The 17,553-nt window shown below is 36.4% G+C and overlaps 1 protein-coding gene across 12 annotated transcripts in view; it reads right to left on the bottom strand.

The window, feature by feature from the left end:
* Nucleotides 1–17,553, bottom strand: part of DMD (dystrophin) — a 2,113,538-nt gene that overhangs the window by 1,216,123 nt on the left and 879,862 nt on the right. For all 12 annotated transcript variants that reach the window (XM_081792827.1, XM_081792829.1, XM_081792824.1 and 9 more), the window contains 2 exons: nt 2,908–3,018; nt 2,341–2,514 (listed from right to left, as the gene is read on the bottom strand). In XM_081792827.1, the coding sequence (XP_081648953.1) occupies nt 2,341–2,514; nt 2,908–3,018 (285 nt within the window). The remainder of the gene's footprint in view (nt 1–2,340; nt 2,515–2,907; nt 3,019–17,553) is intronic.

The raw sequence follows: 17,553 nt of genomic DNA, 5'->3' as shown, positions 1-17,553 counted from the left end.
GAAAGTTCAAAGTACTGCTAGCCGTTAAAATCATATCATTCAGTATGCAGAAAAAATATTTATCACCAAGGGAGGGAAACATCCCTTATATTTCTTTGTGCTCATGCTGGGAAGACTTTTTTGTTAACTCAACAAAAATTTCTTGAAGGCAAAGGCAATGATTATAGTATAGGCAATGAGGCATATTTTTTTAATGTTTTTATTTATTTTTGAGACAGAAAGAGAGCATGAGCAGGGGAGGGGCAGAGAGAGAGGGAGACACAGAATCTGAAGCAGGCTCCAGGCCTCTGGGCTGTCTGCACAGAGCCTGACACGGGGCTCGAACTCACAGAGTGTGAGATCATGACCTGAGCCGAAGTCAGATGCCTAACCGACTGAGCCACCCAGGCGCCCCTGCAATGAGGCATCTTAAGTACTTTTTTAAAATATAAAAGTTAAGAAAAAAAAAAAAAAAGTATCCTTATGGAAGGACTACTTGAATTGCTCCTGACTTTAAACCAGAACTAGAAACAAATTGAACAAGTACTTGAAGCTGTTTCAGGTACCCTCAGGGCAGTCACAGCTGGGCGCAGGGAACATTGTTTCCACCTCATACTTACCAGCAGACAAGTTTTACAAAGTACTATTAGAGACCTAATCATGGAAGGCAACAACTCTCCCTTTGGGGATATATTTAACCATGATGATAGTATAGTTGAGTCATTCTGCTTTCAATAATTTATGCAAAATTTAATAGGTGATATCATCTTAGAAATCCCTAATGTTTGCTCATCTAACACCAGCTAATAATTACATACTGTTATATTCAAATTTTATTTTGGGGGGCAGGAACATTTATAATCATGATGCCACTAAAATGCAGCCTTTATTATGAAGAAATGTCACTGCATACAAAATATTTCAGAATTTTTCACAAAGAAATACACAGATTATAAAATTTTTGTTAAAAGATACTTTCCCACTCAAAATAATATGACTGAAATGCATCTAAAATGTTTCTTTTAAGTTTATGTTAGGGAGTAAACGCAGAAACAATACTAAAAACACAGAGTACTAACGAGATAACCTTGTTTTCATCTTCAGTGTTAATAACATTCAGTGCTTTTGTTTTATGTGAACTTCCACCCCATTGCCCAAAGTACACATAGAGTTATAATAATAGTTGTATTGCTCTAGGAGATGCCTTTGTAATTCAGCCTTAAGTTTTCAGAGAAGTCATCAGACATGGCGAATTTCCCATAATTGCAATAAGGGACGCAGCTCAAAATCCCCAAATCCTCTGAAGATTTATGCTACAGGCTAATCATGTGCCTTCCATGCCTCTTGACTCTGTCTTTGAGGTGTGGTGGGACTTCCGTATATATCCAGCACTGATATTTAATGGAAAGATACTAGGATTTGGAGTAAGAGTGCCTGGATTGGAATCTTCCTCTTGCCCTTCACCAGCTGTGTTGTCTTTAAATTATCGCATTAGGGGCGCCTGGGTGGCTCAGTCAGTTAAGTGGCCGACTTTGGCTCAGGTCATGATCTTGCAGTCCCTGAGTTCTAGCCCCGCGTCGGGCTCTGTGCTGACAGCTCAGAGCCTGGAGCCTGCTTCAGATTCTGTGTCTCCCTCTCTCTGACCCTCCCCTGTTCATGCTCTGTCTCTCCCTGTCTCAAAAATAAATAAACATTAAAAAAAAAATTTAAATTATCTCATTAATCAGTGGCCTTGAGAATTAGGGACAACTTGTATAGATCACTTAGCTTACTTGGTATTCATTCCTGGAACGGTTTCATTATTGTAGTTGTTGCTGTTGTTGCTGTTTCCAGACATCTAAAATTCTTTTCAGAATTTACATTTAAAATATATATCCAAAGTACTACAAAAATTAAATGGGACACCTCGGTGGCTCAGCTGGTTAAGCAACCGACTCCTGGTTTCAGGGTTAGGTCATGATCTCATGGTTTGTGGGTTCAAGCCCCAAATCGGGCTCTGCACTGTCAATGTGGAGCCTGCTTAGGATTCTCTCTCTCTTTCCCTCTCTGCCTCTCCCCTGCTCTCTCTCTCTCTCTCTCAAAATAAATAAATAAACTTAAAAAATTAAATAAAGGGTATTTCCTCTTATATTCTACACAGTCCTTAGAGAATTCTGGATTCCAAAAAGACACCTACAGAGGAGGTATTAAAAGGGTACTATTTCAGTAAGTGTTCTCGTCTCTCAATACACATGTGCTAATGTTTGTTGTTAATCTTAAAATAACATTGTATAATTATCATAATTATCTGGAAACAATCTTCTGTTATAAAGGAGGGTCCTCACATACTTCTTAATAAGGAAAGTCACCAGAAATACCTACCACACAATGATTTAACTGTGACTGTACTACTTCCTGTTCCACGCTCTTTGTTTCCAACGCAGGCAAATGCATCTTCACTTCATCTAGAATCATCTTACTTTCCTGTAGACGCTGCTCAAAATTGGCTGGCTTCTGGAATAATCGAAACTTCAAGGAAACATCTTGCAACTTTTTCTGGAAAGACAATGTAAGAAAGCATCCCTATAGTTTCACATTCCAAACAACAGGCAGCCATACTTTTGTTAATAGATTTTTCTTTACCCCTAAAGATAAAAAAGAGTTAAAAAAAAAAAAAAAACTAAAGCAATTCTTTTCTACCTTTCCAGCAGAAACAATACATATATTTGAATTCAGTAGTTGTTCTTAATGTGGTACTAAATAAAATGTAATTTATTAATTTTATCTTTAAAATGGAAACCCCCCCAAATCTGTATTATTTACATATCATATTATAGTTTTCAAATAATGCCCTCAATCCTAATTTTGCTAATAATCAAACTGTCTAATACAGAGTATGTTTTAATACCCAACTAAAACCATTTCCTTAGTTTATGCAATAATATGTACCTGGGCCACATCGATTTGGGACAGCACCCTTTGGGCAGTCTCCTTTCCCTGGTAATGTTTCTTCATTTCTTCTAAGCTGATCTCATGACTTGTCAAATCTGATTGGATTTTCTGTTGGGAGGAAAGCATTATTAGTCAGCATGCTTTGCAGGTTATTGCAAAGAATAACACTTTCGAAGAAGATGAAATTCTGAAACTCTCTTAAACCACTATTACAATGTAGCCTCCTATAAAAAAAAACTATTTTTTTTTTACTTACCAAACATTATCAAAAATGAAATGACTTATTTTTCTCCTATTTGGGTTATTAGGAAAAGAAATTATCCTTTGGGATCAGCAATAATGAATAGCTATTTCATATATTTTCAGTAGGAAATAACAGTTTCCATCTAATATTTAAAACTGATATTCATTTATCTTGGAATTTACACTCAAATCTGACCAAAGACAAAATATTATGCACGCACACACACACACACACATATATATTCATATGTATGTGTGTATGTGTATATATGTATGAATATACATATATATGTATATATATATATATATATACGTGTGTGTGTGCATGCATGTGTATGTATATGTATGTATGTATATAAGCTGTAACAGGGATAAGATATAATGAAAGATTTGCATGTGGACAATATTCCTTAATAGTGATCTTTATTCATTCATGCTGTGCCACATTTCAGTTAAATTTCAGGGAAATTATGGATTTAGGAAAGTGAAGTTAAATCCTTTAATTGGCCTTGCTTTCTGTCTGATAAATACTTAAAAGCTTCTTAAAAAGACTCATTTGTAAAATTTAAGTAAGTATAAAAATTCCTGTATTTTCTATATTAAATAGACATTTTTGAGTGAGTTCTATTCACACGTATGTCTGTATTTGACTTGTACACTTTTGAGCCTGCCACAGGAGTGGGACCAATTCTGTAGTGTGCAGAGGCTCAAAACAATAAGTTAATTCATTTCTCTCCGCCAGAAAGAGCAAACATCAGGAAGTGGTCAAATTATTCAAATTTAAATTTTGGTTGCTGTCAGATTATCACAAGTTAGAAAAGAAACTGCTTAACTTATACCACAGTGCCCATAAAATTTTCATGAAAACAATTTGCATAATGCATATTAGTCTCACCTAATTATACCAATTGGAGTCAATTCTAGTACATATTACTAGAAAGTAACAACAGTTTGATTAGAAGTTAGTTACCACAGAGAACTACAACCCAGCCATGAGTAGTGAGAATTATCCTAAGAAAATGGGTTAAGGGGTAAAGGAGTTACTTAGGATATAAGGCTATAAATGTACATATATACCTTAATATTATTTCTTAGCATATTGATTCTAACCATTATAGAGACAAAGTAATTATGGATTACTTACATGATTAGAATTCTGGCATCAAATAATTAAGAGCAAAGATTCATGCAAATACTTTTTTTTACTATATATATGTATATATATGTTTATATATGTTTATATAAATATAAGTGTGTGTATGTGTATATATATATATATATATATATATATATATACACACACACACAAAATAGCTTCATTGGTTGAATTACTTCTTTATATAAGACAAAGCAGCATGTACTATTCTCTAGAAACCACAAAATTTGGGGTTAGGCATCCATATAAGTACATAATGATAAATAGCTCCTGCAAGTAACCAAAACACAGGATCTAGTCCCTTCCTGAGACAAATTTTATTCTTTTACTTCACTGCCATGAGACATCCCTGTAAACCTATGACAGACTTCTTTCCCTCATTTTTGTTTTTGCTTCAGTTAACTCAGTTTTGCTACTTTTACCTAAATGTTGTAAATAGTATATTGGATAAGCAAGGAGACAGACGTTTTAAGAACAAAAGCATTCCCAACTGAAGGAAAACAAGTTACTCAGATGAGGCAACAAATGGCATGAAGAGGTTGGGAAAATAAAATAATAGACAGAGAATGAATGCACAGTGGCAGAAATATAAATGCAAAGCAGGTGGGAATGAGGTAATATATAACCTCATGTCCTAAATGAAAAACTCCAGGTTTTCAATATGAAGAGAAAGTTTAAAATTTTACAGTGATCAGAATCACAGATAATAATAGGTTTACTTACAGTTAGTCTCATAAGTAAGGAAACCCAAAATAAGAGAATGCTATTATAAATTCAATAGTATTTTGAAGTAAATTTAGATTTTATAAATCATTTTATACACACACACACACACACACACACACACATAGCCACATGTTAGTTTTTTTTTTTTTTTTTTTCAAAAGAGCAGTGTACCCCTGTATTGTCTGTATTTATTTTAGTGCACTCCAACTTAGAGGGACATAGAGGTAGGGCCAGGAGAGAACCATGGAAATAGGAATTTAAGGGGTGTGGAGAAAAAGGGAAGAACCACAGGAGAGAAGGAAGATTACAAGAGAAGAAGAGGAACGATCAGGAAAGAGAAAGGGTACCACTTCCATCAAGTGATGTGAGAGTTTTAGGAATGAGGGAGAAATCAACAATGTCAATTTTGAGACATGTCAAATGAGAGAGGTACTAACAAGCATACACTAGCTGGTCAGTGAGCACTGCAGCTAGAACATTCAGTGGTCAGAGCAGAAATTAGGTTGTCAAAGGCTGAAGCCTGATTAAAGACCAGGAAACCCTCATCTAAAAATAGTTTAAATTATTTTTGAGGAATTTTATCTCTCCACATAATGTAATGTGGTGAATGACACTCGAACACATATTAAAGCTTATTTGAAAGGAGCCAAGGGTTGAGACAGTTGTCTTGTATTGTAACTAATTATTATCATTATTATTATTATTATTATTATTATTACTATTATTTAAATCCAAGTTAGTTAACGTGTCGTATAATAATGGTTTCAGGAGTAGAAACCAGTGATTCATCACTTACATATGACACCCAGAGCCCATCCCAACAAGTGCCCTTCTTTTTTTTTTTTTTTTTTTTTTTTTAACATTTATTTATTTTTGAGACAGAAAGAGACAGAGCATGAACGGGGGAGGGTCAGAGAGAGGGAGACACAGAATCTGAAACAGGCTCCATGCTCCGAGCTGTCAGCACAGAGCCTGACGCGGGGCTCGAACTCACGGACCGCGAGATCATGACCTGAGCCGAAGTCGGCCGCTTAACCGACTGAGCCACCCAGGCGCCCCAACAAGTGCCCTTCTTAATGCCCACCACCCATTTAACCATCCCCCACACACTACCCCCCAGCAACCCTCAGTTTGTTCTCTGTATTTAAGAGTCTCTTATGGTTTGCCTCCATTTATGTTTTTCTCTTTATTTCTTTCCCTTCTCCTATGTTCATCTGTTGTGTTTCTTAAATTCCACATATGAGTGAAATCAGGTATTTGTTTTTCTCTGACTTATTTAAATAAGATGATAAGTGATTGGAAAACCGTGTGGGAAGCAAGAGGGATTAGAGAGCAAAGATCAATAATCAATGCAAAATACTGACAGAAAGAGGTGGTGCCACTTTTTCAGATTTCAAAGGTAAGACATAAAGATCATTTTGGATGTAGAAGGGCAGAAAGGACTTCTTACTTGATGCTCTCTGGAAATCAGAACAGAATAGAGTAAGAAGTCTGGATTTAAATTTCAGGGCTCTGATTCGCCACTAAGTACTAAACCTCCCTGAGGCTTAATTTTCTCATCTATAAGCTGAAGATGATGATAATAAGCCAGTAAAGAAGCATTATCAGTAGTCCTGGGAAAACTCTGTTTGCAGCAGACAACGACATTGGTTTTAGTGACAAGATCAGATGTTATAATGCATGTAAAAACACCTGTTCAAGTTTTTGCAAATAGTCACTCACAAATGTGTCATTACGTATCATTTACTTATGAAGAAGGGCTTCTTTTGGTGTCCAGGGAGGAAGGGAGAGAACGGGTGGAGGAGAAGTCTAAAGGAAAGTGAGGGAAGTTGCAAAGCCATTGTGCAAACTGGGAATGGCAACCGAGGAGAAAAAAAGAAGATACTCAAAGAGAGCAGAGGACCCAAATTATACATCTGCAACACCATCTATCCACATTTTTTAAACTTTTCCATTTGTTCAGCCCTCAAGGTATATATAGTGAGGAAAAAATGAATTATACACATATTCCCCTAACCTTTTAAACTAGAGGGGTAAGAGAAGAGCACTGAAGGAAATCATCATCATCACCACAAAAGCAGCTATCTGTGAGCTTCTGTACCAACAGTTCACATACATTCACTTAATCACCTAATCAAACTAAGATATAAGTACGCGTCACCCTCATTGACAAATGAGAGTAGAAACGCTGACTTGTGCAAGGTAACATACCTAGGAAGTAGCAGACGGTGTCCTTTAAACAACTAGCCTTCCTCTTCAATTATGATTCAAAAATAAATGTGTCATCCACATGGACATTTGTCAGACCAGACAGATATTTCATCTCCTGTGTGCACTCACCTCATTAATGGCATTTAGTTTATGAATTCAATTCAAGAAACAAGTACTACATCTAGTCAATTCCACAGAGTGAGAACAAAACTAATGTCTCTATTCTTAAGGATTTTATGTTCTAGGAAGACAGAACACAGAGATACAAGTAAATTACAAAGCAGACATACAAGGAATATGTTTAAAAAAAAAGCCCTCACACTATGTGATAAAAGAGAAGGGGCAATTCTTTTTACTAAAGGATCCGGTAAAATTTTAAGACATTGGCATAATTTAAATTGCACATGGCTGCGAAGGGGTTTTGGAGTGGTAGAGAATAAGAATACGGGATCTCATTTCAGGCTATGCTAATGATGCTAGCAAAGACTGTGTTTGGAATATGCAGAGTGTATATACTTCATTTCATGGAAGGAAAAACTAGACGTGGGTAGAGCAATAATTACTTTGGAAAGGAGGAATTCGTGTGAAGCTACTGAACCTTAAGTTGCAGGGGCCCTCCTTTACAAAAGGCCCTTCTATAACTCACCAATAATTTTCTATTTCTAATTAGTATATATTTTTTTCTGAAATACTGCCCCCCTCAAAGCTGCCTCTAGTCAGCCTGGCATTACAAAACAAAGCCAAGATAATGTAAGTGATCACTAAGACACAGATCTTCTGCTGATAAATTCCACATTTTCCCAAATAAGCCACACTGTTGTCAGGACTCATAAACTATAGGAACAACAGTGACTTACAGAAACACAACCCAAAAGGTAAGCTTTATTTGTCACCAGGGTATGTGAAGGAACAAGTAACATGTCAGCAAAGTTTGACAATTGAGAACCCAAGGCAAAGCATTACACAGATTTTTGGAATATTCATATTTATGACAAGCTTTTAGAGAGTTGAGAAGCTGAATTTCTGTATTCTTAGAAAGATCACCACCATTAAAATCATTAAAACTGAGAAACTGAGATTTTATTATAATTTATAGGTAAAATTCTTTCTAGAAAAATTCTCCCATCTATAAGTATTGTTCTAATAGGATGAGAGATCAACATTTCTTTATCGATTAAGTGGGTAATGCATGAAAAAACCCCAGTGAGTAAATATGTTTTGGAAATTAAGGATAAACATTTATCTGTACCACAGAATATCTCAGAATATTTCGTATATTAACAAACACTGCGGTACCATAAGGAATACAGTTCTTTGCTGAAATTATCCTGAAATTATCCTTTTGCTTTTGTTGTCAGACAGTATCACACAAGTAGCTTTGGGGAAAGCTACCTAATATATTTAGTGAATATATTCAATAACAACAATTCAATTCATTACTAAAATTATAAGGTAAGAATGGATATATATTTCCAATCAATTCTACTTAGGGAAGATGGCATAACATGCATCACACTTTTATGTACTGAGCTAGCACCTTTACAAATTAAATCCACAATTCTTACTTTCAAGTGGTAATTCATTTTTATTTGTACTTTGGATATCATTCACTACCTCCTTTATTTAACCTCATCAGATTAGTATTCTGGAACCACGTAATTAAAAACTGCTTACCACTTTAGGGCAAGTTTATTGCGAAATAGATACATGATTTGTTTAAATAGCAGCTTATTATGGAAACTTCCAGGCAGACTGGACAATGTCCTATTTAAAAACTCTTTTATTTTTCTATCAATCAATCTTTTATTTTAATTTTTTCATATTTCAAGTTTTTATTTGAATTCCAGTTAGTTCGGGGCACCTGGGTGGCTTAGTTGGTTAAGGGTCCAACTTCAGCTTGGGTCATGATCTCACCGTTCAGTTTGTAAGTTCGAACCCCCGCAACGGGCTCTCTGCTGTCAGCACAGAGCCTGCTTCAGATCCTCCGTCTCCCCCTCTCTCTGTCCCTCCCTCACTCACGCTCTCTCTCTCTCCCTCTCAAGAAAAAAATTTTTTTAATAAATAAACAAATAAATAAATAAATTCCAGCTAGTTAACTTACAGTGTAATATTGGTATCAGGAGTAGAATTCAGTGATTCGTCACTTCCATAACACCACTGTTCATCACAAGTGCCCTCCATAATCCCCAGCACCTATTTAACCTATCCCCCCACCCACCTCCCCTCTGGCAAACTGCAGTTTGTTCTCTACAGTTAAGAGACTGCTTTATGGTTTGCCTCTCCCTTCCAATAAAAAAGACAAATACTACATCATCTTTCCTGACATTATGATCAGACAATGAAAAAATAATACTAGAGAAGCAAACACTGAAAATGGAAAATTTAATGCCAAGGAAAATGATTTCCATACTTGGCTCCCAGATGTGTAAGATCTGCTCAAGATTTAAAAGCTGTATAATTTGAGTTCTATTTTCACGTAAGATCGACATCTACCAGGATATGGATGAAAACTGAAGAAAACAACCAAACTGATGTTGTGAATTCATCAGCTTGGCTTTATATAAATTCAGTAATTCTCCACAAAAATAAAAGGAAGTGAAGTAGCAAATCAGGATACTGTTTTAGAACACCCTTGTACGGCCTAATAGGATTTCTCGGGCCAATAACTTTCAGGATGGCTGGATTTTTCCTTTTCATAAGGTGAAGTAATATAAAGCAAATTATGACATCATGCCATTACCAAAAACAGACATGTGGTAATCGTGCCATTATGTTTATAACTAGCCCTATACAGTGAAAGTAGAAAACAACAATGCAAATAGAAATAACCAATGTTTCACTAAAGAAGGGAAAGGGTAAATTGTACAACTAAAAACTAATCAAACTTTAAAGACATTTCCAATATAGCACTTTACCATTAACTGAGAAGAGAGCAGGGCTTTTTCCCATGATTTACCTCATCAGACCATTCTCATATATCAAAATAATGACAGAAAATGGCAAGCGAAATTAAGCTGCAGCTGTCTAAAGCATTTAATGGAATAAAGGAAATTTTTCTATCAAATGATTACTGGAGCTTTTGTGATGTCAAATAAAGAAAATGATCCCAGAGAAAATACTAAAATATTTTGGAAAGAAAAAGATTAGAAGATGTCATGTTGAGATGATTAATGGAGAAATGTTAACACCATTAGATTAGTAATTTTAAAACAAATCACAATGCCGAAATTGCACCCTTGAGAAGGGGAAATAGCCACATCTAATACAGACTCACAAAATTAAAGGAAAAAAAATGTACTAAAAGAGCTTGGATTAGTTGTACTTTCAAAACAGTAGGGAGCAAGGGAAAAAGTGCACTAATTATGGTAGTGGGAAAATTATTTTGAAAAGTTTTAGACTGTACTATACAGTATTTCAGTCAAGTACAAAGGAAAGAAGAAATTCACACAGCTTTTTAGTACTGCTTGTAAAAAGATCCTGTCAATTCATTAGACGAGTTAGAAAGCGTGTTACCTATAAATTTTGTCAGATGGCGCAGTTTTGACTTTTCTCAGAAATATGCAGCAGGCCAAAGAGCTTGTTACACTCCAACAACTTAATTAGAGGCTCTTTTCAGGTCTGCGTGGCATGGTGGGACCCTCAATACATATTTGTTAAGTTAAATATATACATAAATGTAATTGTGTATATACACACATACCTAATGTGTGTGTGCACACTTATGCCATAATGGCAAACATTTATTTTTATTTTTTCATGTTTATTTTTGAGACAGAAAGAGACAGGGTATGAGTGGGGGAGGGGCAGAGAGAGAGGGAGAAACAGAATAGGCAAACATTTTATTTTTTTAATGTTTATTTTTGAGACAGAGAGAGACAGGGAGGGGCAGAGAGAGAGGGAGACACAGAATCTGAAGCAGGCTCCAGGCTCTGAGCTGTCAGCACAGAGCCCGACACGGGGCTTGAACCCACGAACCGTAAGCTCATGACCTGAGCCAAAGTCGGACACTCAAACAACTGAGCCACCCAGGCACTCCAGTAATGGCAAACATTTTAATATCACTGAGATAAATTTAGCTATTAACTTAGTTCAATTGTAAGTACTTTGTGGAGCTCTATGTTAAGAAATTTAAGAAAATGGCTGACAACCATTTTCTTCCACCCCTCTCCTACTACTCTGATAGGAAGGGGAAAGGAGTGGTATGAAAACACTCCATTTGAATGGGTTCAAAACATTTTGCTTGACATAGGAGTCATGTGGCATAGTAACAAATTTCTGGAAAAGCAGGTTTCTGTGTTTGTTAAATTTTGCTTAAGCTTTTCAAATATAAAAGGTCGACCATAAATCTCTGGAAGAGAAAAACAACATGCAAATTTTTCTAAGTAAATTTGAGAACCTTTTAAAACCCAAAACTTGAATACTCATGGAGTGATCATTCCTTACAATACATCTGAGAAATAATGCTGTTCATAGTTATAATAATGGCAATGGCAATAGAACAGTCCGTTATAAATATACATTTTCAAGCAATTATGGTTACTTTTCAAATTAGGGAAGTGAAGAAACAAAACTTTGGGGGAAATCTGAAATACTACACAGAAATTTGGGGAAGTATAGTGGCTATATGTCTTTGCCTGATAGAAAACTAATTATCAAAGTAAAGGAAGGAGATCTGAGCTAAAGTCCCAGCTTCAGTGAAAATGCTTTAGAAATGACATCCATTAAATGTATTTGCCTATGAACAACTGAAACATAATATTACTATGTAAAATCTTATAGTGGACACAAGGATGATCAAGAATAAATAAATATCCACCATTTAAGTCAATTCCAGGTTACTTCACAAAATTCCTCACATTTAATCCTTTACTATGCATGAAAACAATGGATTAAAAAAGTTGAGGGGTGGCTCAGCCAGTTGAACATCAAACTCTTGATTTTGGCTCAGGTCATGATCTCATTGTTCCTTTGAGCCCCTCATTGGGCTCTGTGCTGACAGCATGGGAGCCTGCTGGGGATTCTCTGTTTCCCTGTGTGTCACTACCCCGCTCCGTCTGTCTGCCTGTCTGTCTGTCCGTCTGTCTGTCTCTCTATTAATAAATACACTTGAAAAGAAAGTTGACAGTAAACTGAACTTGTTTTTTTTTTTAAATATGCTATTTGCAATTTTGTCTATTAAACAGTCTCTTTTAAAATCAACTTTATTGGGGTGCCAGGGTGGCTCAGTTGGATAAGTGTACAACTCTTGATTTTGACTCAGGTAATGATGTCACACTTCATGATTTCAAGCACTTGTGTCCATGAGTTTGAGTCCTGCACGAAGCCCTGGCCGTGCAGAGCCTGCTTGGGATTCTCCCTCCCTCCCTCTCTCTCTGCCCCTCCCCTGCTCTCTCTCTCAAAATAAATATACGTTAAAAAAAATTTTTTTTTAACGTATATTTATTTTTGAGACAGAGAGAGACAGAGCATGAACAGGGGAGGGGCAGAGAGAGAGGGAGACACAGAATCTGAAACAGGCTCCAGGCTCTGAGCTGTCAGCACAGAGCCCGACGCGGGGCTCGAACTCATGGACCGTGAGATCATGACCTGAGCCGAAGTCGGTCGCTTAACCGACCGAGCCACCCAGGCGCCCCAAAAAATAAAAATAAATAAAGTCAACTTCATTGAGGTACAGTTTATGTACCACAGAATTCAACAAATGCAAAAGTCAGCATATTTTAAATTTACAGTTTTGAAACCACTGCCACCATTTGATTTGTAGAAGATTTCTATAGCTCCCTCAAATGATCCCATGTGTCCATTTTCTTTTTTTTATTTTTTTATTTTTTTTAAATTTTTTTTTTTTCAACGTTTTTTATTTATTTTTGGGACAGAGAGAGACAGAGCATGAACGGGGGAGGGGCAGAGAGAGAGGGAGACACAGAATCGGAAACAGGCTCCAGGCTCCGAGCCATCAGCCCAGAGCCTGACGCGGGGCTCGAACTCACGGACCGCGAGATCGTGACCTGGCTGAAGTCGGACGCTTAACCGACTGCGCCACCCAGGCGCCCCCCATGTGTCCATTTTCAACAACTCCTTATCCCCATCCCCATCCCCAGCTTCAATCAATCATCATGCCTGTTCAAATATTCCCTTAAACCTAAATATTTGACTTATCTACCTCATTAAAATATTGTAATCATAAAATAACACAATGCAGATGCTTTGAAAACAGTCGCCATTCACATGGTACAGTCCTTTAAAGGACTGGACTAGTACATGGAAAGGCTGGGCTATGTACTTTCCGCTAATCGTTCCTTCGCACGTGAAAAATGGTATTCAGTACTACTTAAAATATTTTCAAACTGTTCCAAAGTTCCAAACCTTGGCAGAATTATAAAACACTGTGACAAGATGTTATGAGGATACCTACTAAGTCCCATTTTAAAAATGGTTCTTGAGGATTATAGTAAACATGTCTGGTCACCAATTCTTTGATTTTCATCTTTCTTTTCTGCTATCTTACGGCAAGATGGCAAAATCCATTTTAGGCTTGTCTCCTTTTTTTTTTTTTTAAAAAAAACCAGTTCTTGGCACATTTACCTGGCACATATTTAGTGACTAAATGTGGTACAACTTTCAGGAATTGAATAAATTCACCAAATATTTATTGAGGACCTGCTAGGTAGTCCTGATCTCTTATAAGCTGACCTTTGGTAGGTAGTGAATTGAGGTTGACAGGGAAAACAACAATGAAACTAATTAAAAAATAAACAAGGAGTTTCAGACGGTCATAAATGCCACAAAGAAAATAAAACCTTGGGTGTGTATACAAAGCCAAGTGTTATCTTGGTGTGCATTTCAGGTTTATAACTTCTCTGTAGGTTAGTTTTGGAATAAATATCTATTTGTATAAGAAAAAAAAAAGAAAAAAATGGTTGAATCTAAATCGCCTTAAAATATTCTGAGTACTGCAAGAATCTCCACTGCGACCATAGCCAGATGCAGCTCCCTTCACCTTTGTGTTTAGAATGTGTAGATTTTCACAACAGGATGCTGTAATTTAACTGCAGACTTAAGATGTATACTTTTGAGTTTATAATATGAAAGATGTCCATTTCTTTACCACTATACATCCTGTGAGGACATGATACCATGTAATTTTTCCAAGTACAGTCAATGATGGGTAGCACGTTTCTTTTATTTATTTATTTATTTACTTACTTACTTATTTATATATTTATTTTAGTGGGGTTTTTTTTTGTTTTTGTTTTTTTTTTTTTTTTGAGAGAGAGAGAGAGAGAGAGAAAGGCAGACAGAGCATGGGTAGGGGAGGGGCAGAGAGACAGGGAGACAGAATCTGAAGCAGGCTCCAGCCCGATGCGGGGCTCAAACTCACAAACTGTGAGATCATGACCTGAGCTGAAGTCGGAGGCTCAACTGACTATGCTACCTAGGCGCCCCAAAGGTAGCAACTTTCTAATCTGGTGCACCCTCTGCAACTCTTGCTTGCAATTATTTCCCACACTGTTAAATATATCAAAATAATAACAGTCATTCTAAATGGGGGAATCATCAGGTCTATACAGTAACACGCATAGGGAGCAGTGCAATGTTAGAGCACGTTCGAAATTAATTGTGTTGTGTGTGCCATCATATTTCTACTGCTTGGTGAAAAGAAACTATTTCTGCTATGCCTATGTGGGGTTTACCATTGGAACCCAAATGTCTGTAATACATCTGCATATTCTTCTTCTATGGTTAAATTACTTCATCATCACATAAATCCGGAATGAATTCTGCTGTAAGGATTTAGACGGTCTAATCCATAAATCAGGGAAGTAGGCTGCAGAGTTAAACTGTTGTGAGTCGTTTGGCACGCAAATGTGCTTATTTACATTGTAAAAGTCTTTTTTGTTCTAGAATGAAATCATGAGCTTAATCTGATAGACCAAAATCCGTACTTAGATCTTTATTTTTTAAGCCATTGATTTTGATAGTTTGGGATGCTGACATTTAAATATGGTCAAACATATTTAAACTGAGTTATAAGATTTAGTTTCAGTAAACACAGGAAGACCTCACTTAGGAATTATTTTGATGTGCACCTAATGCAGTCAGCTTAAACTCGCAGCTTTCTTTTTTTTTTTTTTTTTCTTTTGACATATTCTTTCGGGTTTTTTTTTTACTATTGAATTTATTGTCAAATTGGTTTCCATACAACACCCAGTGCTCAAAAGAAGATCCTTCTTTTGTATTTGTCGATGCTAAGTTTTAGCCACATTGTTGATGGGATAGAACAAGAGATGGAATGAAGAAATCTGGTCTACAGTGAACCTGGAATACTCAAAAGTCCTATCATGACAAGTGAAATATAGGAGCGCTTTTCTATGGTGATTATGAGGTCCTCTCCTTTGATGATAACTTGCTTCCTCAACTGCTTTAAATTTTTTTCTCTCTACTCATGCACTGCTAAGCAGCCCCACTGCTTCTTGTGGTAATCTTAGTGATACCGTAATATTCTCTCTCAAGTGCACATCATCAACACTCAACGATATAGAGCATTTCAACAGCTACCAATGGTGGATTTTTCGCAGGTACTGCAGCATCAAGATAATGAAATTACTGGAATAGGAAAGAAAAAAAATGCTGACTGAAATGTCTTCGTAATTTTACAAATTACAGATATTAAAGTGGTTATTTAGACAGGACTATCATGGCTCCTACAATAATTTAGAGGCACATCCAAGCTAATTGGCACATTAACATATGCAGAATTAGGGGGAGCGGGTAAGAAAGCAAGAAAACCAAGTCAAATTCATTTTCAAACATCCTTGTTGAAAATTCTATTCGTCTGAATTAATTCATTTCTGCAGGAATTCTCAGCTGTGTTTTCTACTTTCATCCCATTACCAAAAGAGTAAGGGCACAATCAAAATTGAAGAAAGTCACCCCAACTCCCTCCCATTGAAATCCTGACAATGCCATACATGTGAACGACAAGGAGTGAGTACTCAGACATGTGATGTGAAGAAAAGACTGTGGGGCAACTCAGCCATTACCAAGAATGAACTCTCCAAAGCTGTTCTCAACCTTTGCTACATGTGAAAATACCCTGGAGAATTTCCAATAATTCTCATGACTGAGTCCACACAGAAATTCTGACATGATTGGCCGAGGGCACCCCCTGGGAACTTCGATTTTTCTTCCAGATCTTAGGTGCTAAAACTAAACGTCCATGTTTTGGTAAGTTCTGCAGGAAAATTAAGGAGCAAATAACTATATTCGTGGTATGTGTTTCTTTGCAGTTAGATAATTTAATGATTTTATTCTGCAAAATTACAAAGCTGTTTTGAGGAAATTCTCCGTGGTTTTTATATTTTAATCATACTATTTTTGAAATAGTTCTTTAAGTTTCTGATTTATGTATCTAGAAGATAAACTTGTGTATCTAGAAGAGCTCTCCCCATTTGCTTTATTCTATTTGAATCCATAAGGTGTCACCTTAATTTTGTACTTGAATAAAGATCTCTCTTGAAATGGCCTGGCATTGGGGCTTTGATGCTGTGGTCAAACTATTCAAGATTTTGGTGTGTTTATGTGTGATTGTCTGAAAAGAAATGCTCAGGTCACTGTAAGCTCCGATATCCTTGCAGTATGTAGTCTTATTGTCTAAATGGTTAAGCTTTACTCATGTGAGCTCATGCCAGTAAATAAAACAGTATATATTTTTAATCAGCTTTAGAATCAGAAGGCTCAATTCTATAATCATGACAGATAACTGATCAATGAACACGCTGAGGCAGGGCGGGGGGGCTCGTTTCTGCCTTATAGTTACAAATGCAAATGGAATGCAAGGACCTATTCTGATCTATATCTACCTTTATAAATAGTAAGAGTATATATGAAGAGTTACAAAGTATACACATTGCATGGATGTCCTTAATACCAGGAATTTGTTATACCTGAGAATCTTAGTCTTAAAAGGCAGAAAAAGAAGGCTTGAAGAACAGATTTAAATTTGATAGCAAAACTATCACTGCACCACACGGTGGAGTCAGACATCCACAAATCTAAGTGGCCAGTGTGTGACAGGAAATCAGAGCACATTATTTAAGATGACTAAATACGGTAATGCTATTCCTTTTGTCTGGCTTCTCAGTGATATACTCAAACAAGTACTGATTCCTGAAATGGGAAAGCTAAGTCCACTGAATCTTTTATTTTTTTTTTAATTTTTCCATGTTTATTTATTTTTGAGAGAGAAAGAGAGAGAGCACCAGCAAGGGCAGAGAGAGAGAGGGAGACACAGAATCCAAAGCAGGATC

This window comes from Panthera onca, chromosome X (assembly GCF_046562875.1).
Source record: "Panthera onca isolate mPanOnc1 chromosome X, mPanOnc1 haplotype 2, whole genome shotgun sequence".
NCBI lineage: Eukaryota > Metazoa > Chordata > Mammalia > Carnivora > Felidae > Panthera > Panthera onca.
The sequence above is the reverse complement of the archived record's forward strand: the minus strand, read 5'-3'. Positions and strand labels throughout refer to the sequence as shown.